General features: G+C 40.5%; 1 protein-coding gene across 1 annotated transcript; it reads right to left on the bottom strand.

The window, feature by feature from the left end:
- Positions 1–47: 47 nt before the first annotated feature.
- On the bottom strand, positions 48–25,986 carry LOC122760817 (dedicator of cytokinesis protein 9-like; the record flags this gene model as incomplete). Its single annotated transcript, XM_044015990.1, has 48 exons — positions 48–1,204; positions 2,191–2,329; positions 2,434–2,534; positions 2,646–2,836; positions 3,493–3,703; positions 3,780–3,926; positions 4,514–4,543; positions 5,508–5,513; positions 5,778–5,891; positions 5,979–6,101; positions 6,224–6,330; positions 6,558–6,615; positions 6,755–6,970; positions 7,100–7,213; positions 7,546–7,728; positions 7,860–7,997; positions 8,150–8,265; positions 9,021–9,157; positions 10,380–10,427; positions 10,520–10,586; positions 10,709–10,823; positions 12,604–12,737; positions 12,825–12,936; positions 13,559–13,675; positions 13,780–13,958; positions 14,780–14,833; positions 14,986–15,097; positions 15,222–15,305; positions 15,426–15,572; positions 16,765–16,836; positions 17,044–17,169; positions 17,257–17,326; positions 18,032–18,147; positions 19,687–19,776; positions 19,894–19,980; positions 20,193–20,311; positions 20,435–20,558; positions 20,958–21,050; positions 21,138–21,203; positions 21,658–21,845; positions 21,977–22,056; positions 22,323–22,445; positions 23,297–23,379; positions 23,629–23,751; positions 24,333–24,545; positions 25,028–25,168; positions 25,260–25,334; positions 25,934–25,986. Coding segments are annotated over 48 exons (5,468 nt in total), but the record flags the coding sequence as incomplete, so codon positions are not given.
- Between the last annotated feature and the right edge of the window lie 479 nt (positions 25,987–26,465).

Below are 26,465 nucleotides of genomic sequence, written 5' to 3'. Positions count from 1 at the left end.
GCAGACTTTAATTAAGTGGTCAATTTAGTAAGGAGCCATGAGACAGGTGCAGAGAAACGAGTGCATTTTTATTTAAAAGCATATGGGAACATTTTGTTTACAGCAGAACAGTAAATTTGTGTTAAATAAAATAAAGAAACCATTGCTGCCCAAATATAAAACAAATCCTTAAACATCTGAACACTAAAATGGTAAAAGCTTCATATTACTCCCACAGTAGGTGTAGATTTTGGTTCCGCACCTTATCGCTTTGGCAAAAAGGTGAATTTCTTTCTTTCTTTCTTTCTTTTCTTTTTTAACAGTGTATTAGCCCCACACAGCAAGATACTTTGCAAATATTGCACACAATCCTTTTTATATACATTAATAAACAACTTGAACTTGAATATACTTTCCGTATGCAATGGCTTTAAATATTTAAAAACTCTTTCGCTCTAAGACAATGAAGTGATTTAAGGGTTGAATGCTGTCATGGGAGGCCCTCTTTCAAATTTGCATTTCTATAGAAATTGAACTTCATTTACAGAGGAATGAGTGCCAATGTAAGCAGCATATACTGTTCATCAGGACGTCAATACAGTGGCTTATAAAAGTGGAATACTGTACATAAAAAAAACACATTGTGTAACATTATCAAAATAAACAAAACTTGTTTAAAACTTGAGAGCGCCTCTGTGTATTGTAATAACATGCACGCTGAAGATCTCGACAAGAATGTGTGTGTAAAAAAAAAAAAGAAGACCTGCACGGTCTTTTCCAGAAAAGACAGGTTTAGTTCTGTCCATGAAACCATGTCCCCATCGGGTTGCGACTTCACCTCAGTGCTCCTACAGGAAAATGTAATTTGGCCACACCCACCACAGTTACTGTGCCTACTTTGAACGTGAACAGTCCAGTGCCTTGGTCATTTCAGTGAGAAGAGTCAGAGGTACTTTAGATCTGTCTGTACTTGCGTCACGTCTCCCTTTGAGCTGACAGACGGACGATTTTGGTTTGGAGGTGACAATAACATAAAAACAGGCGTGCCTGGTTAGCGAGGATACGGAGCACTGAGGTCGTGGTTGTCCCAGGTTCCGCATCACACCACGGAGGAAGAGCTAGGGATGCCCTGGATGGTGGCACTGGTCGGTGTGCCACTGATAGCGTTGAAGATGTGGAGCGAGTCTGGAAGAGCGCTCTTCATACCATCTTCCACAGGACTGATCTGAAAGGAAGGAACGAGAGATGAGCAAATGTCATTTCGTCATTCGAGCGACACCACGCTTATCTTAAAGGATAAATGAGAAGCTCCACCTATGAGTGCCCGCGTAAATTAAGATGCGACATAAATGCTTTAGTTTAATGATGTAATATAACTGTACTGTATGGACATGCACACACACATTACTGTAAACACATGCAAAAACATACATCAGTGCAAAGAGATAAGTCTAGATGTAAATGTTGGTTTAGCCAGTTGGGTTAGGAGTGTTCATGGTAAAGGACTGGTGGATTTTATTTATTCATGTTCTTAATTCCAACTTTATTATTATGATCATTATAATAATCATAATAATAGTTATTATTAGTATTGCTTTCCAGAAGGACAGGCAACATTAAACTGATTCAATTTTATTGCAGCCATGTCGAGATAAGGCCCGTCTATGGTTTGATCAGATAACTTGACTACATTTTTAGTTAAGAGAGGGACTTTAGATTCTGCCCGACAACAATATGATCAATTTTGATTTTAATGTTCAAGTAAAGCCTTGTCTTAATATTCCAATAAATTAAGATAGTGATGTTTCTGTTTCCAGCAGTTACAAAACAGGTCGTTTTGAGATATTTGGAGATGTGAAGGTGCAGTTTCATAGTGGGTCAATTATTAATTCAAATCATGGGTCCGTCTGAATTTAACAGCCAAATGCACATCAGATTATCAGATGATATCTGAGATATCAGATCCCCCCGAGTCTGGCTGGACCAACAATTACTACTCAGGATTTGTTGAATTGTGGTGCTGCTTGCATTACCATCCAATCTGCTCATGTTGGCACAAGAGAAAAACAGAGAACGCCGTTATCAAGGAGAATGCTATCAGTCACATTATCAAGCATTTTATGACACTCTGATTACAGCTGTACCATGAGTTATACCGAGAATTATTACACCAATGTTTTTGCTTAAGTGAAAGAGCAATGACACACTTACTTGCTCATGCATGATGATGGACAGCTCTCTGACCACGTCTCTGTAATTGGCTTTCATCTCATCATGATATTCCTGCTGGTCCTCTTTGATTAACCGCTCATTAATGCCTAAGCCGTGGCCACACGCCTCCACAAAATGCCTGCTCAAGAATTCACGTGAAAGGGGATTAACGTCAAAGCATCAAAACATGACCAGGCTTTGCCCACACACACACACACACACGTAAAACCTCTCTCAGCTCACCTGAAGACCTCTTTCAACTGTTTGACCTTGTTATCAGGATACTTCTTGGCACTGGAGTCATCCAGAAAAGCTCGGGCATATGCAAGCGGTCCTGCATTTACCTGAGGGAGGATGTAGAAGCCATTTTTTATTTTTTTTTTTATTTCTCATGAGCATTTTATAAAAGGTACGTCTTGTGTATATAAACAAAATAATGGAAGCAAAGCAAGCACCTGCACGCTGATGCTGCCCTGCAGTTTGAGTTGCAGGCGGATCATGTCCACCTCACTGGAGGAACAGAGCTGTTTGATCTCGGCCACCTTCTTGCTCATCTCATCGATGGCCACCTCGATTGGGCTCAGATCAGTGTGGTGCTGATACATCACTGCAATGCGCTTCTTCACATATGGGAAACAATGTGTGGCTGTAGGACAGAAACACAAGGACAAGAGGGATTGAACTCCATACATTAATGTTTTCTTTCAGCATTTGCTTTTGTCGACTTTACGACTCATGATCCACTTGTGTGTGTTTTTGTGTGTGTGTACTGAACATCCTTTGGAGGCTCTTCGATAGTAAAGATAAGCTCAAACCTTTGGATCTTTCTGTAAAACAATAAAATTATACTGATGGGATTAGGAAAGGCTCTTGTCAAACAGCTGACCTGCTCAGAATCTAATCAAGATCTTCCACACATGCACAGAAACTGCATGTGCAATAACTGATACACATGTGACAACATTCCACGTATATTTGAAGCTGTTCTGCTCTTTTACGAGGAGAATCTAAGAAATATTATATATACTTTCCAGATCATTGTGGTAACTTGTTTTCTTTTTTACTTCTTAAATTTTATTACATAGTTCCATCTAACAATTAAAACAGCCGCATAAAGTCAGAGATTCTGGAAGACTTTGTTGAAGTGTGAAAGAAAATTTGAGTTTGAAAAGATGTGCACACCGTTGTGGTGACAAATGATTTCTTTGCAAGTGAATAATTTCATGGCATTGCAATTCTAAATTTGGGTTTTTACTCGTTCTGTGTGCCATGGCCCCACATACTGCATAAAGTGATACCTACTGGTTAGTATTGTCCTGCGTTTGCACTGCTCCTCCACACCGCCTTGCTTTTTGCCTGATATGGTAAACGGCATCTCAAACACAAAGCGACGAATATTGTGGCTCTTTTCAAAGTCCGTTTTCCTGTCCACCAGCTCCTTCTCCTCCAGGTACGGAGTCACGTGAGTCACTTGGATGTATGCGTACTTGGAGTCCAAGTCTTTGGGATTAATCTGCAACAAGTGCATGTGATTAGAATCCATGCTGGGCTGTTGGAAATCTTAACGAGGAATATCAACCACTTCTCACCCTTCCAGAGTCCTGGATCATCTTCACATTCTCCTGTCCAAACTTTTCAGAGTACAGCTTAAGGAGCCGCTGAGATACTTCAGATAGGGGGGTGAACTTGGGTTCTTTGTAGATGTACTCTTTACCGTCCTCGTCCTCAAAAAAGCCCTGAAAAAGCAAGACGACATAAACTGAAGTGGAATAATATAAAAAAAAAAAGGTTTGTTTATCTAATAATAACAAACAAAGTAGAGCCACATCAAACAAAAATGGGTTATGAATGGGAGTCATTTTGTCAGTTTAGTTTAGGTCTGGTCTGAAAGGTTTGATGACAGACTCTACATTCACACAACCTTTTATCTAAATGCCCCAGTATAGCGGTAAAAAAACTTTATTACAAACATCAACGAGTGTCTGTTCAGTGATGTGAGGCAGAATGAAGGAAAGAGGCGGGGGCATGTATTTCACGGTGGGAACAATTTAGCTTTAGCAGTTTAGCAGTTTTCCAGGTAAATGGCAAAAAGGTGCCATGAACAGATGAGTGAAGCCATGCATTGACCTACTGTAAGTGAGAATTTAAACCTGCTAGTGCGTTTCCTACTATTGTTAGGACAACACTGATGCTTGAGTAGAGCAGTTAAAAAAAGAGGACACGACAAGCAACACAAGTGAAATAGTAAAGGAGCACAACAGCAACACAAAGCCTAAAACATCACTGTAGTCCAGCTGCAATGGTGGCTTTCACACAGATTTACCTCAGGCTCTGACTCAGTAAACTGGTATTGCTACAGGGTGTGGACAACAGAGAATAAAATAACTGTTATTTCAAGAGCGCTAACTAAGCACATATAACACTCACATATTTAGGCTGGGCAATATATTCCTATTATATCAATACTGTCATAGATGTTAGTTCATCATATCATAATAAGGTATCGGTGATGTCTCTTCCTAGTTTTAAAGGCTGTTGCAACAAGAACATTGTGGCACTTTGTCAAAGACTGAATTTACAGCCAATTTCAGTGTTTATTACACATGTAAACATCATTTTTAAAGTATTAAAAGGAACATAAATACATCACATATCACCATGAATTATATAAGTATGTAATACTGATCATTAACAGCTAGAATATAGAAATGACTGTATTTTTAGGGTTGATATGTTCCTTTTATTGAAGAGTATATTACAGTTTGATATAATATCGTTATTCTGTGAGAAGCAAACACATTTGAAAAGGAAACTTTTCATGAGCTCAGAGAAACCAACAACAGATATAAAAATATATGAGATACATCTCATATATGGACATAGCCTAAAATATATGGAGATGTTCTGCATAAGCCAAATCGCCCAGCCCTAAGTCATGATAATGTTGCTACACAACCAATGAGACATGTCAGTACATAAATGGATTTCTAAAACGAGGTAACCACCACACCCATAAAGTATTTAAAAAAAATCAATTTTAACATATAAAACAGACACAGGTCAGTTCTGAATGCTTATACACTTGGAGTTGAAATAGAAAAGCTGTGAGCAACACTGAAATGAGTGCAGATGTGGACAGGCGCCATGCAACGCAGTCCCAAACACAGAAAGCCGCAGTTTTGACTGATTGTTTCTGTAACTTAAAGCTGCAAACTATGATTGAGAAGCCGAGTGCAACAGATGACAGCAGAACCAACAACACACACACAGACTCAGGCTATTTGAGAAAAGCAAACAAGATCTGCCGCACAACTTACCGCTGCCTTCACAGAGGATAAAAAGAAGAGCGGGGTATCAGAGTGGATTCTAAAACACCACTGCAATGTGATCATGCTCTTAAAATTAAAAACAGCCCCAGTGTGAAACATGAATTACTTTGCCATATTAGCAACAAATGAATGTGGTTTTTTTGTGTGAAATCAGGTTTAATATAAGCAATTTCCCATGCGTAAATCATAACATCTAAAAAGTAATATTTAGTTTACAAATCACTTTAAGTCACCAGTTGGTCACCAGTTGTTACTCACCTGGCCAAAGAATGCCACTCTGAAGTAGGTGCCCAGCAGCCTCTTGCCTGAGTGCATGACCTCTGTTACTTTGCTGTATGCACGATGCAGTGTGTCATATAGGTGGGCCAGTTTCTGTGTGCAAAAAAAATAATATGAGTATTAGTTTCTGTAAATGCTTATGGTCAAGACCTGGTCCAAATAAAACTCTTGAGTTTATACCTCAAAGTCCCTGCGCTTCTCATAAATGGGAATTATGAGCTTGTAGATGTCAGAGATCAGCTCATAACGCTCTGCCTTCCACAGTCCGTTAGCACACTCCTCCAAAAGCTCCATGAGGACATCCTGAAGGAACAAGAGCGGGAATGGATGGATGAAAACAATGTCCAAATGACCAAATGTGATGTTTTTGGGATGTCATTTGACTTATGGTTATTGTGGCATTCGTAGCAAGATAGATGAAGTACTTCATTGAAATGGACGTCTTGCATGCCAACATCCTCCATCATTGCTGCTTCTTCATCAATGTTTGGAGTCACGACACGGAAAGCTGAGCAGCCTTGCTTGAACATTCCTGCACAAAGTATGAAAGAAGACAATAATTACTGTAGATACTTGGATACCTTGATTGAATGGATGGATGGATTAACTTAATTGATCCCAAAAAACTGGGAAATAAACATGGAAAGAATGGAATTCTTGAATAATAAAGATGCAGCAATATAATTCTGAATGTTTTACAGACACATGTGTTACTGCTGCTGCTGTGAGGAAAGCAAGAGGAGTAAATTATTAACGCACCTTTTCTCCGCAGGTATTCTGCCACAAGTGCTGCAACGTGCACGTAGCACATGGCCGCCTGCAAACAACAAGAACATTTATGGTCAGCTAAGAGCACTTAGGTTGACAGTACTAATGAAGTTTAATAATAGGATCAACCGGGCCATCGGCGCATAATGAACTGGAGCTAAATCGAAGCAGCATCTCTCATCTCAGACCTCAGAAAAGTCTCCGTTCTTCACGTGGATTCGGGCCATGCTGTCCAGCCAGGTCTTGCGCAGCTCAGGTGTGCTGGCGTAAGATTTGGCCAGGCTGTACTGCAGGTCCACCAGCATCTCTGGGTCTCGCTCGTGCTCCTTCATCTGAGCCGTGGCCATCAAAACTGTCCTGATGCGCTTGGTCAGGTCCTTCACGTCCGATGGGAATGCTGTGTTCTGTGGTGGAGCACGCAGAAGTAGAAGCAGCTGGTTAGGGTATTGCTAATTTGAGGAGAAACTATCATTTGAAACTCTTTATTTAACAACATTTGAAGGAATAATTAGGAAGATAAATGAGTCGCTGACCTTAATGGTTTTGTCACTGTTGGCACAGTTGTTGATGATTGACAGAGACTGTTGGAAGCGTGTGCTTCCGATACCAATGACATCAGCAATCAGTTGACTGACAGCAATCACCACCTCGAGAAAAGTAAAGAAAAAATATTGCTCTGTTGACTTTCACTTTCTTGCTGTTATGAAAAACAAAGAACTCAAACCAAACATCCAACAAACCAAATCAACCAACCTTTTTAGCTGATAAAGTAAAACCTAATTTGCAAAAACTAAAGTTGTATACTAAGTATATTTTACGACATTCACCTATAAAGTAAATCCATGTATAATTCATTATGATCAATTATAAATGAAAATGTTTCTGTTTCTAAACAGTTAAACGGGGACCAGAGAGTTTTTTTTCAGGATCCCAGTTAAAAAACATGATAGTATCATGATTTCTATTCTGACAATCATACCTGTAAGTGTGTCCGGACAAAGGATTTGCGACCTGTGTAGTCAAAGTTGCTCTTCATGAGGAAATACAGCAGATGGGCTGCATCGCTGCGAATGGAGCTCAGCTTGGAATTACAACACTTCAAGATCTCGTAGCAGAACGCGGCACACATGTCGGCGCGGCCTTCGAAGAATGTGCAGGGAAACTAGAGGGCGAATAATACAAAATAATACAAATACAGGACAGGTCAATAGCTACCATGAAGAGGGACAGGGACTCTGGGCTGCCCTGATAAGCAGAGAAATGTTCAACAAAGACACCAAAGGACTTTCAAACCTTGTAGATGAAGGTGCGCAGTGAAGTGAAGACCTGCTTGAGGGCCGTTTCTGACTGATTGATTCGCAGAAAGCAGAGGTGAACGTCAAACACCTTCTTCATGAGTGGACTGTGGCCGTGGTCGGCGCACAGCTGCGTCTGTGGAGACACGGAGCATCGTCATTATTATTAAAAACTCAAAAATTTGAAATTGGCAAAAGGGATCAACGTAAGTCTGATAAAATGTAAAACCAGTTCTGAGATTCACATTAGACAACTTGCACACTGTGAGTTAAATCATGACAAGATACCTTGAAACCCATGATGAAGATACTGAGGGTGTCCAGCACAGTCAGGCAGACCTCAGTGGCAATGTTGGCTTCCAGCAACGACTGATTTAACACGTCTGCATCCGAGTGACTGTAAGCTATAAAGACATTACACAATTCTGTAAATCATATCTTATATTACTCATATGGCTCTAAGAATATGAGACCTTAGTGTTATAGGCAAAGCTGTTGGTAAAAGGATGAAAAAATTCATTCCGTTGAAATGATGCGGCTTCATTCCAAACCAAAACAAAAATGATTTAGTCGCAGATTGTATTTTTTTTTTTTTTTTTGGAAGCATTTTTACCAAAACATATTTTTGGAATGAAACCATTATCATTTCCCATCTACTTTCTCGAAATGTAAGATGAAGTTCAGAGCAGATGAGCTGGGCAGAGCGATGAGAAGAATTTACAAGCTGATGTTCAGTTAAAACAGTCAGTCATGCTCTTTTAATTCAACCAATTGAACAGAGCCAGTAACAGAGCACAGACTGCCTGCCAACCTGATACTGCACGTTCTTACCATGCTCTACAGATATTCCAAGAATACTTGAAATCTTTCTTACACTGAAAACACAGAGACACTTCATTACATGACACCATTTAACAGACTGGTCACACAGTTTAAACTCAACTATGCTCAATGCCGGCCACTATTTATTCATTTTATGTCTGTCGGGTGCAGCTCCTGCTTCAAGAGTACATGGGTTTAAGCAGAGTAAGAGGATGATGCTGCTCATGATGATGATGATGAAAAGCATGAGGAGTACATAGGGTGGATTATTTTGGGGGAGGAACTGGACTCCTCTGGTGGAGGATGTTTGATGATGAGTACGGTATGGGGCACTTACTGTGGTTAAAAGTGTATGAGTTATCCAGGCTGCTGAGCTGCTGTAAGCGGGCATGCATCATTCCTGCCCTGTTACGGGACACAGGCAGAGTCTGTGACTTCCGCTCATGAGCTACGGGTCCTGCCCCATCCTGGCTCCTGATGAGGAAACAGGACAATGTAAGATGAACAGCTGGGGACCAGCTCTTAGCACGTTCACCCAAATTTCAGACTGGAGTGGTGTTAAAGTCACCACACACACAAATTGTGAAATTTCAATGTGCCACAGCAAAGAAATGTACAACTCACAACGTGACACAGGAAAATTTTTTGGGTAACTTTATGCATGTACGGCAACACCTACTGTATGTAGCAAGGTAAAGTACAGTACATTGCAAGTGTGGCATGCAGTTTAGTAAAACAATGATCAAAGTGGGACAGCAGCATTGAAGCAGATTTATAGAGCAAACCATGCATTTTACAGTGAGAGAGGTTTCATGTGCATTTAAGGAGTGAGTCGTTGTGTCACAGCACTGCAACTGTTACAGAGAGAAGACGATCATGCAGTTGGTTTATAAAGGTCAGTTCCACCTTTTGGCTTACCCAAGCAGGAGGGGGCAGGAGCCAGGGTTTATGTAGTTATGTTAAACTTGCCAGCATTTACGTGAATAAAGATAGAAAGAGCGGTGACAGGTTAGAGTGAGTGAACACCTCAAGACTCGGTGTGGGAGCCAAGGCTACAGCTCCCTGACAGTAGAGAGGAGACACTTTGTGTGTTTGAATTCAATTCAACTACTGAACATAAGATTCGACAATCACACATATTCGATAATGAAAAGGTTTTAAACAAGAGGATCAACAAAAGTCAACGTGTAGACGTTTCCTGTAATGTACTGGATATTATTTGAATTTGAAGTTGAATATGCAACAAAAACTATTGTCTTTATGCAACATTCATTTCCAAACAACCAAGGGGATATAATTATTATTATTATTTGGGGAAAGAACACAATGTGTAGTAACCGGGAGTTGAAAATTAGTAATACAAATGTAGACATTGGTCAAGGCTGAAAATAGTTTATTAAAAATAACTACAAATAATAAATAAAACCAGCCTGAATATTTCGATAAATTGTTGAAATATTTACAAAAAAAATGTAACGTGACAAACTATTAAAATAATGTTGGCCAAAGGTAATGAATAAATTGTTTAAAATATCTAGCGGCTCCAATTTGTGATAGAATTACAAATGCAAAAATTACCAAACTGTTCTAAACACAGTTGATTTGTATTTGATTAATGCTTTATCAAAAGCTCAACCAAAAAGCTTTAAAATAGTGGTATCCGTGCAGCTTATTTAAACACGGACACCAGCATTACCTTGCGATATATCTCTTCCCCATGTATCTGAACTGATGGAGGCACACTCTAAAGGGAAAGAGCAAGGGAAACATCAGTCACTGTACATTTTACAACATTATTTACATTGATTTTCACGATACTAATATCAGACGTCTTACTCGACTAGAGTGAAGAAGTCCATTAGATCGGACGATGAAGCCTTATTCCAGTATGTGAACAGAGCATCTGGAAGAGGCAGTGATTGACAATGTAAGATCCATTTGTTTTCTGGGGTTGTAGAAATGTTGAGTCAGCACAAAGATGTGTAAAAAAAAAAAGAAAGAAAGAAAAAAAACATGTGACCTTACCCTCAGACATGCTTTTAAGCACATGTAGGAAGCACATGAGGAGGCTTTTGATCTCTGCCTGGTCCAGTTTATCACATCGCAGCAGTGTACTGCCCAGAGTCGCAGCAGGCTGGTGCTAAAGCGGCAAAGAAGTACACGCACACACATAGAAGGAATATAAATATAATGCTGTTAGGGCTTGAACTATCTACTGTGGGATTACAGCACTGTGCAAACATCTTAGGCCACAATTAGAGTTGTTTTAACAACGCTACAGTACAATGACCATTCAGTATAATTCATTCAATCACTTCATTGGAACACATTCAGCAAAATAACGTATGCAATTTTAAAATAAATAAATAAAAGTAATAAGTACTTAGTGGGCTCTACCCTTACAATTGAGTAGAACCCTAATTATTAGTTAATGGTTAAAACCTGCTTTTGTCCTGCTGTTTCATGTCAAAACAAATCTGCTGTCAAAAAGGACCATGACACGCTTGAGCATTAAACACACATGTGGTATGTGTTAAAGTCAATGACAGCTTGCTAATGTATAAGACCAATGATCACAGCATGTGACAGTAAGCAGGTGGTGTCCTGAGACTTTTGCACAATACTGCATCTGGATAAAAAAAGAATACTTGGCACAACAATTATAACAACTTTTAACAATAGCGCTGTGTAGTTTGTGGTCACTCTATGCTACATTAAAACACAAAGATAAACAAAATGTTCTCCTGATTGACAGTTCAGAGTGATGATGTCACAATTTTGTATGCGTTGACCTGAGATTACAGTCGTACAGCTACACTTAGAGGAGTCGCTCACCAAGACAGCTGGTGGAAAAATGATCACAGAGAATAGAGCAACAGCTCCACAACTGGCAAAGGGTTGGCAATGTCGCAAGCATGATCCTTTTCCAGCACTTGGTCTAGACCTTAAATGTAGCTGGGGATTACGTCATGGAAAGCATGAGGCTATGGTTTTTCTATTTAAAGGGTGTTTTGCATGGAGAAGAGATTTCAGGCTGAAGTTAGTTTTCCTGTAAAGTTGAACAGAAATTGTGAAACTGTTTATATTACCTTTCATTAGTGTTTTCTCAGTGTTTCAGGTCAACCAGACAGACTACTGTAGTTTATAATTACTGTAAATCACTCCTGAATGTCCTCCATTGCCTCATTTTGTTGATACAGGTTACCACACAATTCCAATAAGGAATTCTTCTCAGATTTAGTTTGAGGCAGTTTATCTGTGAAAGCGAGGAGGACACACGAGAAGCTCAAACGTGAGAAATCCCTTACTAAGCATGCATGCTTCTAAAAAAAAAAAGGAAAATGACCATAGACAAAGCCCTGTGAAGCTCTGTGGCACAACAGGTCTGCATTTATGGCACCAAACAGACCAAAGCCTGATAATCAACTGGCAAAGAAAGGGCTTAGTGTTGAGGAGATAAGGACACTCTCAAACACACGTTCACACTCCCGAATGGGACACTCCGAGGAGTCAAGATGACTATGTGAAGGAAGGAGGTGTTTTGTACTTGAGGTGAAATGCTGGGCTGCATGGCGCTCTCAGACACACAGGGGTCAGAGAGCAGCGAGAAGTCCATGGTGGCACGCTTTGTTCGCACAAACTCCTCAGTGTCCATAAAGAAGTGGAGGACATTGACAGAGTGTCTCCGTATGAACTTCTCCTTCTCCCCCAACCAGCCGCACGGATAAAGTGATGGGAGTTAGTGGTACAAGTTAACAAGGAGCAACTGTGCACATTAGTCATAACAAAAACAAAGGTGTGATATGCCTAAGGCACTGCATGTCACAGAAAGTCACATTTTATGCAAACATGAGAAAACATTTCAAGAAAACAATATGAAATTGTTTTGCAGACACCCTGCAGCACTTTCTGAGCTGTACCTTGTCCAGGGAATTGCCCTTGTCCATGTGCCTCTCTGACAGGCTGTTGCCGGAGTCAGTGCTGATGAGTGAGCCGCGAGAGTCTGCGTGGCGCACAAAGTTAATGTTGGGGGTGGATGATGTGTGCGGTGAAGCTATTGAGAAGACAGAAAAATTAATTAATTTATAATAATATATAGACAAAACAAAACAAACATTTGCAGCCCAATATTTACACACACCGGTGCCTGAGATGGCGCCAAAGACATCTTTGTGCAAACTGGTGTCCAGAAAGGTGCTGGACCTGGGAGGTGTCATCAAAGGGTTGGAAAGGAGGGAATCTTCTCTTCCATTCTGAGCAGAAAACACAATAACACACATAAAGCACTGTATGCTCCAAAAACAGATGAAGTTCAACGCGTATGATAAACTTAGCCACTAAGTCACAAAGTGCAATCTTAGCTTGGTCAAAAGAATCATCATATTTGTAGCATACAAAGCAGACAAATACTGAATAATATAAGATGTGATTAATGAGTACTTTTATTTAAGTAAGTTTAATATGATGTAATAGTCTATACTTTTATTGTCCTTTAGTAATTATGATGTAAAGCATTTTGGTGCCAAGGAAATAACTTTATTATTTTTTATTACCTACGGGTATAAAAATGTCAACGTTTATCGTTCACAATGTTAATTGTGTCTTGGCCAATGTGTGAAAACAAACAATTTAAAAAAAAAAAAAACAACAAATCACAATTAATTAGCCTATAATTTAATAAGACGAGGCAGTAATTATTCCCTCTCTTTGGACTGTTTTCCCTTTCTATGTGTCTCTATGTTTATATACTTGTCAAAGGTGTGGATATGAGATATGTAACATGTAAGCCATGTGAGGCTTAAATATCTATGCAATAAAACTGAAGACATGTGTTTGGTTAGTAGTCATAAGATAGCCACTAGGGGGCTCCCTTACATTGTTGGAGTGGTTGATAGTGAACGGGGAAACCTCCTTCACATTCAACCTGTTGACATTCTCTTGGAGCAGGCCGAACAAGGGCAAGTAGAGTGTGGCCAACCTGGCCTGCTGGCTCTGGAAAACAAATCACCCACTCAGCAGAATATCTCAAGATCAGACAAAGACAAACACATCTGATACCGAAGAGACGAGACAGAGGTAACGAAGGCAGTGTTTACCTTGGAGGTGTAGCGATCGTCAAACGTGTGCTTGATCATCAGGTTCTTCAGCACCTGGATGGATATCTGACGAATCTCCCTGAACTCCTGCAGAGCTGCAGTGACCTCCCTGAGCAGCAGCCCAACCAGGAAGTGGTTTTTACAGAAGTCATCCGTCAGCGAGTAATCCAGCTGAAGGTCTGAGGGGGAGGAAGAGGATGATGAAGAGATTAGGACTGGCACAAAGAAAACTAAGTGAAGGAGAAGAAAGGAGAAGAGGTCACAGACAGCACTGAACAATTAGAGAATTTCCATTATAAAGCATATAGAGCAATGTGACCAGTGTTGTGTGACCAGAGAACAATTCACTTTGAATAATTTGGCAAAATATTATCTTTGTTTTATTATTTTACTACTATATGAGGGGAAAAACACCCCCAGATATATAGACAATCTTCTGATTTTCATGTTTAACAGATTAAAGTTGTGTCACTGAGCTGTGGCTCTACATCAACAGTGATCATTGTGGAAAAAGGCAACCAGGATTAAAGCTTGTGATTTAACAGCAGCAGCAGCTGTTCACCAATGATTTCCAATGTTTAAATCCAGTGAAGCAATCATCCACCCACGCACGCACACACGCACAACATATAAAGACAGAGTTAGAGCCACTCTTCGGTCTAATTTAAAAAAAACCAACAACCTTCATTTTCAACACTCTCACACACAAAAAAAATCTTTTTTCAAAGTCAAAGACAAGTAACAGATCACACCTGCACAAAGTACCACTCTTATCTTTTATTTACTGAATGACACCAAATTATACGAAGGAAAAATAGTAGGATATACTAGTATATACTGTATATTCATTCCCCATCAGCCACTTTGAAGTACAGATGGAAGACAAGTAATTGCATTCTGATTTAAGAGTGATTCTACAACTTTTTGTTCACGGCTGAAAGGTTAGACTTAAGTCTGTTCTCCTTGGAGGAAACACACAAGCAGCACACCTTGCACCTACCTACTGGATCATCATCATCATACGACTCCACCATATCATGTGGAGATAATAAAGCTAATTGAGGAATACAGCAAAAGAAACAAGAGTTCATACTGTAAAAACGTATATGAGTGTATAAAAGTATTATAGTGTTGTAGTTAGTAAAGGATTTTGGTACAGTGTCACCAAAACAAAGCATCATTAGATAAATGTAATGATTTCCTCACCTTGAAATCTCATTATCCTTCCTTTTCCAAATGGCATGGGCAGGTTCAGGGGGACGTAGTGCTCGTGGTTGCACACGACACGCAGGAACTCAAACTTGAACTCAAAGAGTGTCTGCATTAAGCAACAAAAGAACCAGAGACAGTTTTAATGCTTTGATGAAGTCTTTCCTTCATCATTATCACTTTTACAGCAGTTTGTTTAGATTTGATTTTGACTGTTTGAACTGTTAAAGTACCTTTGGGTCTCCAGGCATGAAACAGTTGCTGTAGTTGTTGATCTGCTTGAACATAAACCCTCGATCCATCAGATTAAAACAGCGCTGTGGAATGAAGTAGAACAAGAAATGAATCTCAAAAACCAGTAGTGACAAACTGCTCTGTAAAAGTCCAGCTTTAAACTTTAATACACTTAACGATGCAGATATATACGGTTTTCTGACCTTAATGAAGACTGCAAGACTGTGGTTGGCGTTTCTAGCGGCATCCAGGTTGTCTTTGTACTTCTGTGTAATGTGTGGCATCATCATGTTGACCAGTGTCTCCACTGTGTGGTGGAATGCTGCAGAGAAGCGCTGATTCCTAGACAGCTGAAAAAAAAGTAACAGAATATTAAAGCTGTTGAACAAAATCTAACTGAATGTATAACATAAGTTTTATTTTTTTGGTTTTTGTACATTTTGTATTTGTAAACACACCAGCGAGCCTCACTAATGTACCACTTCGTCTTTATCACACACATGAGCAGGTTCATTGCACAATCTCTGCTGAATGTCACCAAATATTAACTAGTGGCCGAAAATAGTAAATAGAAAATGTGCTCCTTGTTCCTTGTTGTTCTTTTAAAATTTAAACTTGTGCTGGGGGCTGATCGCTATTAATTGTAAAGTTCTAAAGTAACGAGGGATACATGTATTATTGTTTTTTCTCTTTTTATGGGTGATACAGCTGAGCCATTATACTCTATATGTATGTGCACTTTAGTGATTGTGTTTTCATATCTGGACAGGAGCAAGTACTCCTGTCACTCGTCCCATCTCTGTTCTCCCCAGGTACTGGGGATCCAGATGTGGTGACAGGAGACCCGGGATTGTCTGGTGCCTGGTGGTGGGAGGCATAAAGGTGTCCTCCCGGAACAAGAGCAGAGGAGGGAGATTGTGGAGGCAACACAATTTTCACTTTCCATTCATTTTTATGTTGCGCTCTGGCATCCCCTAGGCCGTGCGTAACAATGGGATTTGTTGTATAATATACATAATACATATAAAATATCTCTACGCTTATACTGAAAGTGAAACTTCACAGAATATGGTTATATCTTTCCACAGTGGTAGGGCCTCCTATTCAAGAGCATTTACTTGCTTTCGTTGTGGCCTCCACTTTATGCCAGTGGAGGTTAAACACAGGGATGTGGTTGCTTATGGGGTATGAACAAATGCAGCCAATTAAAGTGCACAGCTGTGTGGTACAGACTGCGGATACACTATACTTCCACTGTGGTTCCATGGCTCTCCACAAGACTTGGCATGTTGTAAACTGCAGTGAGGAATCTAAACTGTAATAAAGCAGAAGTGAGCAGACACCTCTGTCTGCTTGGGTCACACACACACACACACACACACACACACACACACACACACACACACACACACACACACACACACACACACACACACACACACACACACACACACACACACACACACACACACACACACACACACACACACACACACACACACACACACACACACACACACACACACGTTGAGGCAGACTTACCTTCACTTTAAAACTCTCAATCAAGTACTGAGCCATGGATTTCACTAGGGCTTCAAAGAAATACCAGGAATACTGCAGGGCAGACAAGCATCAATTAGAAAACAATAAAGAGGATGTGGATGTCAAATAGGGCTGCACAATATTAAATAAGAGTTACAAATAAAAGCATTTGTTTTGTTATATACTGACATGTATATCACATTGATATCATGATGATAGATTTATGATATATTACAATTATACACCACATAATCCTTTGTAATAGTTCAAATATGTTACCTTGAGCAATTTGTTACATGTGAGAAAGTCAGTAGACGGCTTCAGGATTGCAGTCATGGCTTTGGCCAACTCCTCATGCACTGTTCGGTTGGTGGACGACGTGTATGGCTCAGTCTTGAAAACAAACTGTAACGGCCATGTGCATCAAAAAAAACACATGAATACTCCAGTGTGAATATGACACCTAGATAACGAGTTGTGATATGTTTTTACCTTCACATATGATCTCAGGTAGTTCTCTAACCCCTCCTCATGGCACTGGGCAACAATGTGAATCATGACTCTATAAGGAAACAACAACACGAGTGAGGAAGCGGTTCTGAATGGCCTCAGCAACTTTACACACTGTCCATGTTTAATTTAATTTCTGCTAAGTTCTTGTTGGTTGTGATCGATCAAGTTGTCTATGAAAAACATGTCCTGATAATTTAAAGAAAAACAGTATTAGAAATAAATGACCTTAACGTGAAAAGTGCATCTTTAACATTTTTTGTCTAAATAAATTGTGACACTGTCTTATTCCCAATATGTTTTTTGGGCTTTACAAGAAAGTTAGTCAGTCAGTCATCAACTACCGCTTTATCCTCCACCAGAGGGTCGCGGGGGGTGCTGTGCCAATCACAGCTACATCGGGCGATAGGCGGGGTACACCCTGGACAGTTCGCCAGTCCATCGCAGGGCCACACACAGATAGAGACAAACAACCATTCACTCTCACACTCACTCCTATGGTCAATTTAGAGTGTTCAATTCACCTAATCCCCACATTGCATGTTTTTGGACTGTGGGAGGAAGCAGGAGAACCCGGAGAAAACCCACGCACACACGGGGAGAACATGCAAACTCCATGCAGAAAGGCCCTTGTTCCAACCCGGGCTCGAACCCGGGTCTTCTCGCTGCAGAGCGAGAGTGCTAACCACTACATCACCGTGTGGCCCCTTTACAAGAAAGTACATGTATTTAAAGCAGCTGTCTCACAGACACTTGCCTGGTGACGTTGACCGCTACATCCTCTTGGGTGGCACTGGTAAGGACCCTAAACAGCTGATTCAGGGTAGTGGGCAGGAACTTGATCATCACGTGGCTCTCCATGGCATGCAGACTCTGAGGGTACACATCAACATCACAAAGGTACATTTAAAAAGGGTTTAGCGACACAGCTTTTAAATAACAGACACACAGAAGAATAAATGTGGAGGAGCACAGAAGGTGATGAACACAATATCATGTGAGGACACGGATCAAATTACAGCAACAGGATCCGAGGAAACAACATAATGCTAATCACCCACATTGTATGTTCCTGTTCCTGGAATATGGCAGAGAGAAGCGTGCATCCTTGCCTGTCTGCAGGAAACTAACACAAGCCCTGCCAAAGTCATTTGGCCAGCTTCCATTCAGCACAGCTGACCTGCTGTTTGACCCTCGAGCTATTGTTCATGTTCACTGCTGTGTTTACATTGGAACCCAAGAGATGCATTAGACCAAGTGTTGCTTTCCATGTCAATGTCCACCCGGTGAACAGTGAACTAAGATTCCCATGGTCTGGGATTACGGTGAGACAAGTAAAAAGTTAGACCTTTTCTGGTATCAAACTAATATTCTGCATCAGTGGCAATGGAAAAATATTAACTGTCCCAACCAATGGGCTGTTGACAAACACCAACACAAAATGGAGGATATGACTCAGCATCAGCCAAAAATCACTGTAAAGATTAGCCACTTACTCTGCGAAAATAAATCTGTATGTACAGTATGTATGAAGAAATATTTCTACAGTAGTACAGTATACAGTGTAATAATACAGTAATACTATATAATAAGGAATAGGTAAATTGGACACTCTAAATTGACCGTAGGAGTGAGAGTGAATGTTTGTTTGTCTCTATCTGTGTGTGGCCCTGCGATGGACTGGCGAACTGTCCAGGGTGTACCCTGCCTATCGCCCGATGTAGCTGAGATTGGCACAGCACCCCCCGCGACCCTCTGGTGGAGGATAAAGCAGTTAGATGATGACTGACTGACTATATAATAATATTATAGTAATACCATCTTATTTATAATGTAATTTTCAACTTGGTAATAATGTATATAACTTATAACTTATTGCTCAAGTAATATCCAGATAGCAGCTTGGTAATGAGAATCACTATAAGTTACTATGTGTGTGATATCTTCATATAAAATGTTTTTGAATCAAAATTTAAGATTGACTTACAAAAGATTAAATCTATTCTCCTGTATGTGTCACACACATTTTCCTTTGGCACTGCCAAGGTATAGCCTTAAGATGACATTATTTCCTTATTTCAAAATCTGCTACCACACTGATATCATACTTTTACCATATTGTTATTGTATTGTCATGTAAAGTACTACTGCTACCCACTGGAACGAGGTCTATATGTCAATATTATGAATTGTAGTTTAAAAATAACCAAGACTCATTAAGAGATCTAATGTTTTTGTTAGAAATCAGCGATATCAAGCAAATGTTCCCATACATTTTTATACAAACATGACACTAAAAGACTGAACTGTATACTGTCATGGAAAAAGAATGAAATGTGCATAAGGAACACATTCAATGCATTGTATCAGTACCCTTAATAAACTCTTCAAATCCTGTACTCATTGCTTTACCTTCAGGTATTTGACCAGCTCTCCTCCTGATAACTGGGCTGCAGATGCCGCGCTCTGACAGTGATGAAAGAAATTGTGCAAATGTTGGTCCTGAAATGTTGAGATGACAAAAAAGGGGGGAGGTTATTCCTCAAAGCCTGGTTGTAATTGAATCACAGCTAAAGTTGAAATGTGACCTATACACTTCAACTCATCACAAAAACTAACCTGAGTGTAGACAGTGGAAACGAGGTGAGTGGACACCTTGAGCAAAGGCTTGCCTCCATCCACCCATTTGACTTCAGGAACTGAATGCTACAGAAATGTAAACGTACAATCATATGGTGGTAAGTATTATGCTCTATAACATTTTGAAAAGTTTGATATCATATTGTTGTGACATGTTAGTTTTTCCACTTAATTTCATCTACAAATCTGCTGCTCAAAAAACAAAAACACTTGAACTTGAACCCTGAGCAGTTGAGGCCAAACCAAGTAACCAAGAGTTTGTTGAGGATACACTCTACCTTGCCAGCACCCTCCTGAAAGCCGAGGTATCCAGCAGGCAGGTTGGCAGCCACAGGAATCTGAATCTCATTCATGACCACCCGGCCGTCCTTCAGCAAAGGGAGCCAGGCATAACCCACTGAGAGCAAAGATGGAGGAGAGTGCAATCATCCAACTGTATCCTGCCAGTAATATCAATAACACACAGAAAGCATCTGTGCTGTATACGGAGCGACTTATGGGAGTTTGAGCAGTTTTGTACCTTGTGCCTCAACCAGTTCTCTCTTTTTGGTGCTGGCCTTGCTGTTGCTGTCACAGCTGACATGGTAGAAGGTGAAGAGGAGGTGGTGTTTCTCGTGGAGCTGGGTTGGCAGCTCAATCTTGAACTAATGAAGTGAAGCACAAATACATACTCGGTCATTGTTCTAATAGTCCGCCAGACACGGTTCAATTCTCCTCGTCTGAGGCGGCGCTGCATCAAAAATTATTGAAGGAGAAGACGAGACACAGGACAAGAAAACTTGCTCATCTATTGGTTAATGCAGGGCAACTTCTATTTCCGCCACATAAGAGCAAAACATGGAGCTGCATCAAATCCTATCAGTCTTGGTTTTTTTAATTTTGTTTTATGTGAACATACAACACACATGCACTGCGACAATGGGCTCAGCCATTAATCCCGGCTATTGTTGTACACGCGCATATGTTTTGGTTGTGTTTACCCACAATGCCATGCATTGTAATTCACTTCCTGCATTTGGTTCGCTTGAAGCGAACAGTCTTACCTCATCATAGAATTCGGGGTTCTGCTGGTGATGCAGAACAGCAGCGAAGGCATTCTTAGTAAACAACGGTCCTCCGGGTCGACCGTAGATGCACTGTGGAATAACAAACAGTTGAATAGTGTCTTGCGAAGGACAGGACGGCGTTATCCTCTGGAGATTTTCAGAGCACTTCTAGTTTACCTTCAGTGAAACAGCATCTTCTTCATCCGAGTCTTTGAACTCAATGCAGACAGCTATGTTTCGAGCCTAAAGAGACACAGCAGGAACAGTTGGCTCTGTTAGTGGCACTATAAAAGTCAAATGAATTTGGTGAATTTGTGCATAGAACTGGATAGAATAGAGCTTTATTGTGATTGCTAAGACAGACACAGTATCAGAGTATTAGTACATTAGGGAGTCATAAATAAGTTACTTTAACTGTGTAATTCAAGAAGTTTGTTGACACTGTAATAACACAGTGGTTCAAACCGTGTAATGAAATTCCTTCACATACAGTAAATTAAGTAAAATTGAAAGAATAAAACAAAACAAAACAGAGTTTAAAAAAGTAAAGTGATCCGTGCCTCACAAATGCAGACTGGTGTCGGCCCTCAGTGAGCGCCATATCGTCTGACTCAACATTTTGACCACATTTTAATGTTACTTATGGGCAACAAAACGATGGGAAACCACACAACGACACAACAGAGACTTGAGATACCTTTGCAAATGACTTTTGGCTGTCGTACTTCAAGTGCTTGGGGTAGACATAGAGGTGATTGTTGTAGATGGTGAAAGGCTGAGAACATTTGGCTAGGCACGGCACAAACTCCTCCACTTCAAAGAAGATGTTGGTTCTCTCGCTGACATCAAACTGCTTCACAGGAATGTAGGATGAGGTAACACAATCTATACATAGACGTGAGACAGAGTGAGAACCCAATAAATAGCCAGAAGACAATTCTGTGGACAGCCTGGTTTGAACAGAAGCAGCTTTCATCTCATATACTGGCAGCACAGGGTGAGTTTAGTGGGCTTACTTGTCAAGTCGGGGGCTACACTGTCAATGGTAACATCAAGGTTTCCGAGGATTACGGGCAGCTTGGCCATCTTCTCTGGCCTGGGGAAAGGAAAATAAACCCCGGTTAAGCCTTTGTGACCATCTACCAAAGACTGAATGAGAACCAGGCAGAGACAGTCTAGACATGAGCAAATGATAAATGACCACATTCACAGATGTTAGCAAACATCTTATTTGCAAAACTGACAAGCATTTTCCAAAGTAAAACCTATAGGCACATGTTTTCCTTCCCAGGACATCTGTAAAGCTACTCAAGTAATACTACTTTGTAATAGAGTTTGTGGACTCATAGAAACTTTACAAACTTTCTGAAATCAGCCAGCAGCTTGAGCATGTCATCATTCGAAAGCTTGTTGCCGTCCTGTCTGTACAGAGCTGAGAAACGAGCACTTTTGTCCAGTGTCCCTGAAGCGTCTTTGAACAAAGGCCTGAGAGAGAAAGAGAGAGAGAGAGAAAAGAGGAGTCAGGGGTATTTCACTTCTAGAACACACACACTACTCCAGTGTGAGGAAACAAATATTTCTTAAAATATTATGTTTCACCGACAAAGACAGACAACATCATCAGTGTATAAAATGTCACAAAAACACAGTAAACAATAAATTCCAAGGGCTTTTCCTGACTCTGAGCAGCAAACCAATTATGAGAAGTTGAACTACACAAAAACAGTTCTATTTATTCGATAAATTACTTCACATGATAAGTGATGAGCAGAATTTGCTAGCAAATGAGAGGTTAAGTTACTAAAATGAATTGTACTGACAATAATTATGAGGCAGTAAGAAAAATAGTGATTTTTTAGTGAAGTCAGTTGTGATTGTGTGCATGAAACAATAGGGTTTTAAAGAAGAACGGGCCTAATTGTAAGTAATTGTGATCACCACATAATGTACAATAGGAGTGGGTCAACATATCGATTTGGTGCTATATCACCATCCTTCCTTGTGCAATACGATAATCGATACACCACGGCAGATATCGATATCTTAATTAACAAATGAAGGCACTCTACAGTAAACCGTCCCTGCCAGTTCTTCACGTCTCCTCCAGACAGTGCTGCTCAAATGCTTTGTATTCTTCAGTTAGACACTGATATTGTGATGTATCGCTATAAGATTGTCTTGATTATCATCGAACTGTTGTATCATGTAATCGGTATTATTGGTATCGTGGACCATGTATTGTGTATCGTATCCTGAGGTACCCTGTGATTCCCACCCCAACTGTACAGTTGGTGTGTAAATGAACATAAAATGAATGTCAAAAGATAATAAAGTACCTTGCTGCCCAGGCAAAAGGCATCCTGTACGTGCCTAACCGGCTACATGCCAGCTTGGCATTTTTCAGGACCTTCTGTGCCACCTGGTGGAAAACAGGAAGATACCATTGCAGCGTCAAAGCATACACATGCACTGTAACACCCAGTTTTTAAATATCTATAAAAACACATGCATGGAAAAACACACACACCTCCCATTCTTTCTTGCCTGAATCACATTACTATCTATCACAGACCATCGTCAATGCTAAGTATTCTGGTGGAATCAGCTGACTGTGGGTGAACACAGACGTTGGTGATGGTAGTTTGAAGTGACGAGAGTCAGTCAGTACCTTGGTGGAATCTGAACTCTTCATGTACGGCTCGGCACAGTGGTTGATTCCGCCCTGAAGAACCTTTTCTATGCGAGCCACCAGGAAGATATCTGGGTGAGGACATGTAATCGAGAACACCCCCTGTGGACACAAGGGACATGTCAGAATACATATAAAACTGTAGTGCCCACATTTTAAATCTAAACAAACGTCTGTTACATTCAAACCACTGTCAAATGAGTTCACACAATGCCGATTAAGCCTTTCAGCTCCACACGAGTCTCTCTGTGTTTCTCAGTATGGTGGCGTTTAGATTTAATTTCACCTGACGACTTTCCCGCACTGCACACAGGAAGTGATTGGTTTCATGTCAAGTCACACAAAGTCAACGGCAACATTTGCAAAGCGAGGCGCCTGAAGCTTGATTACAAACACCGACAAGGTCCTATTGAAAATGTTCATAAGTGAATTCAACTGCTCAAAAAAACCATTCAGTTCAGCAGTTTAACGAGATAAAAGCTTTTTGCGCCAGCCCACTCCTTCCCTGCTGCTCTATACACACAAGTGCTCCTAGTATTACTTCACAGAGCCTGATTTCAGATGAAGGACATGGCAAACAAATAATGTTATATTGTTTCTGTTCACAAAAATAATCACCAACAATTAAAACTATGAAAAAATATGAACTGGCAGTGCTTTAGATCATTCTTAGTTCTACGCACCTGTCTGGGATACTGCATGGCTGCCTCTGGCAACCCGTGGACCAACCGTTGCCCCTCACTGTGAGCGTCCCCTCCTCCATTTATATACTGGCTGATGGTACTGGGCATCATGCCTCTCACAGACGGGTGATTTAAGTCCACGTGGAAGTCAGAGGAGATTTTCCTCCCATTCTGGATATCAAACAGTGAGAGAGTGACATAGAAGGGCTCCACCTAGAGGAGGAACAGAGGAATATGTCTTAGGACAGATGATGATATTTAGTGCAGACTTTGCCATCTATTCTGTATCATTTATCTGTTCATTTTGAGGTACTGTGTTTAATAAGTTGACAGCACACTCACAACTAGAATCATCATCTGCAGAGGAAAAAAAGTTGGAGTGGTGCATTTCTGTCTTCTGCATACAGAGTAGCTTTTGCAATTAAATGTGAAAGGAGGAAGCCGAGTAAACACTCTTGTCAGTTCTTAATAGACAGTTTCTGCTGGGAGGGACAGCAGGGCATTGGACTCCATTATACCAATTGCTCGCCATTACTAAGTCTTTAGCCTGGTTGCTATGCCAACAGGAGCCCTACAGCATCTCAAATAATGAGGACATCCGGTCCATTTCATTCCTCTTCCATCTGGATTAGAGTAATGATAATAACATTTTGATTAATGTGAGTCTATTGTGGCCAGAAAAAGATCCGCCTTACATTTGTTGTCGGCCCTTCATCGTTCTCGGCCACACAGCTTTGCAGATTGAATGAAAGGTCATTGCAGTTCACCAGCACACGTTTGCCAAACTTCTCCTCATACTGCTTCACGTCTGGTTCAATCCCTGAGAAATCCAGTTTCTGAAACACACATTACAGAAGATTTACATTTCATTATGCCGCATGAGGGTGAATCCCACTTCCACCGGGTGAATAAGTTAAATTATATTACCTGTGTGTCAGGGTCCAGGGTGAACAGCCTCAATCTGGTCTCATTCCTCATCCTGGACTCAATATCTCTGGTGCTCTGAGGAGAAGAAAAGGCATTTCCTCAATTGATATTAGACCAAAAACTGTCTGAAAGTCAGAAGCACTGTGAGACATTTTGCTCACAGTTGTTTTTTTCATTAGGACATTTTTGTCTTTTGCACCCATCTGGAAATAAAGCTTTATTGGCGGAGCAGGGAGAGTCAGGTGGTACCAGCTTACATTTCTGCACACTGTAACTGGTTTTCTGGCCAAATGTTACCACCAGTTTCCATGCACATATGGCTTTAAGATCTAGATGCAGGTGTCATTATGTAAAAGCAAGTGTCAGCTATTTCTCCACAACTGAACTTACTCTTGTATGTTTTAAATTTGCTGGGCTGGTTTCTGGACGAAATCCAAAATAACACAATTAAAAGAGAGTTACTGCCTTTTAGTTTCACTTAATCACGTCATAACAGATCCGAGTTTAATTCCAGAGCCTATCTGCAAAAACAAATAAGTAACTGTGAAATTAAAATGTGAAACCAGTGACCTCAATTTCACGCCGCATGGTTGTGGTAAGAATGAGGACGTCATTCTTACAACTTAATGTGCTGATGCACTGCATGTATTAGTATCTCACAAAGCAGGACCTACCTGAAAGCTGTCCATACTGCCAGAGGAACTGTCTGACTTTCCGAGATCATCATCTACGGGAAAATGCAAGAAAGTATTGTGTCCAGGAAAAGCTGTAGATATTAAAGTCAAACACTTTGTGCCATAAAATATCCCGAAATCATACACGGACACAACAAAGTTGAACAAACACTAATTCAACTGTGCAGGAATCCGTCAGGCTTCAGAGAGAGATCCTGCAGGTCTCAGTGGTATATTACAAAAGATCTCCCAGATCTTCTCAGCTCCTATTCTCATTCACAGTGTGTTTAATAAAAGCTGGGGGAGTGAGGACGATTAGTGGAGCATTTTGTGCAAAAGGCATCTAGTCCGTTTGCTCCACAGCTAAGCCTCCTATGAGACACTAGGTGAGTATTAAAAGTCTGGGTGGTCGAGTATCACGTAACCACAGACTGCACATAGACAGCACAGGGGCAGAAAGAGAAAACTGTGAGGTGAATGAAAAATGACTTCTTTGTGTGCATAGAGAATAAAACCCTGAACAAATACACTG

This window comes from Solea senegalensis, unplaced genomic scaffold (genome assembly GCF_019176455.1).
Source record: "Solea senegalensis isolate Sse05_10M unplaced genomic scaffold, IFAPA_SoseM_1 scf7180000014069, whole genome shotgun sequence".
NCBI lineage: Eukaryota > Metazoa > Chordata > Actinopteri > Pleuronectiformes > Soleidae > Solea > Solea senegalensis.
The sequence above is the reverse complement of the archived record's forward strand: the minus strand, read 5'-3'. Positions and strand labels throughout refer to the sequence as shown.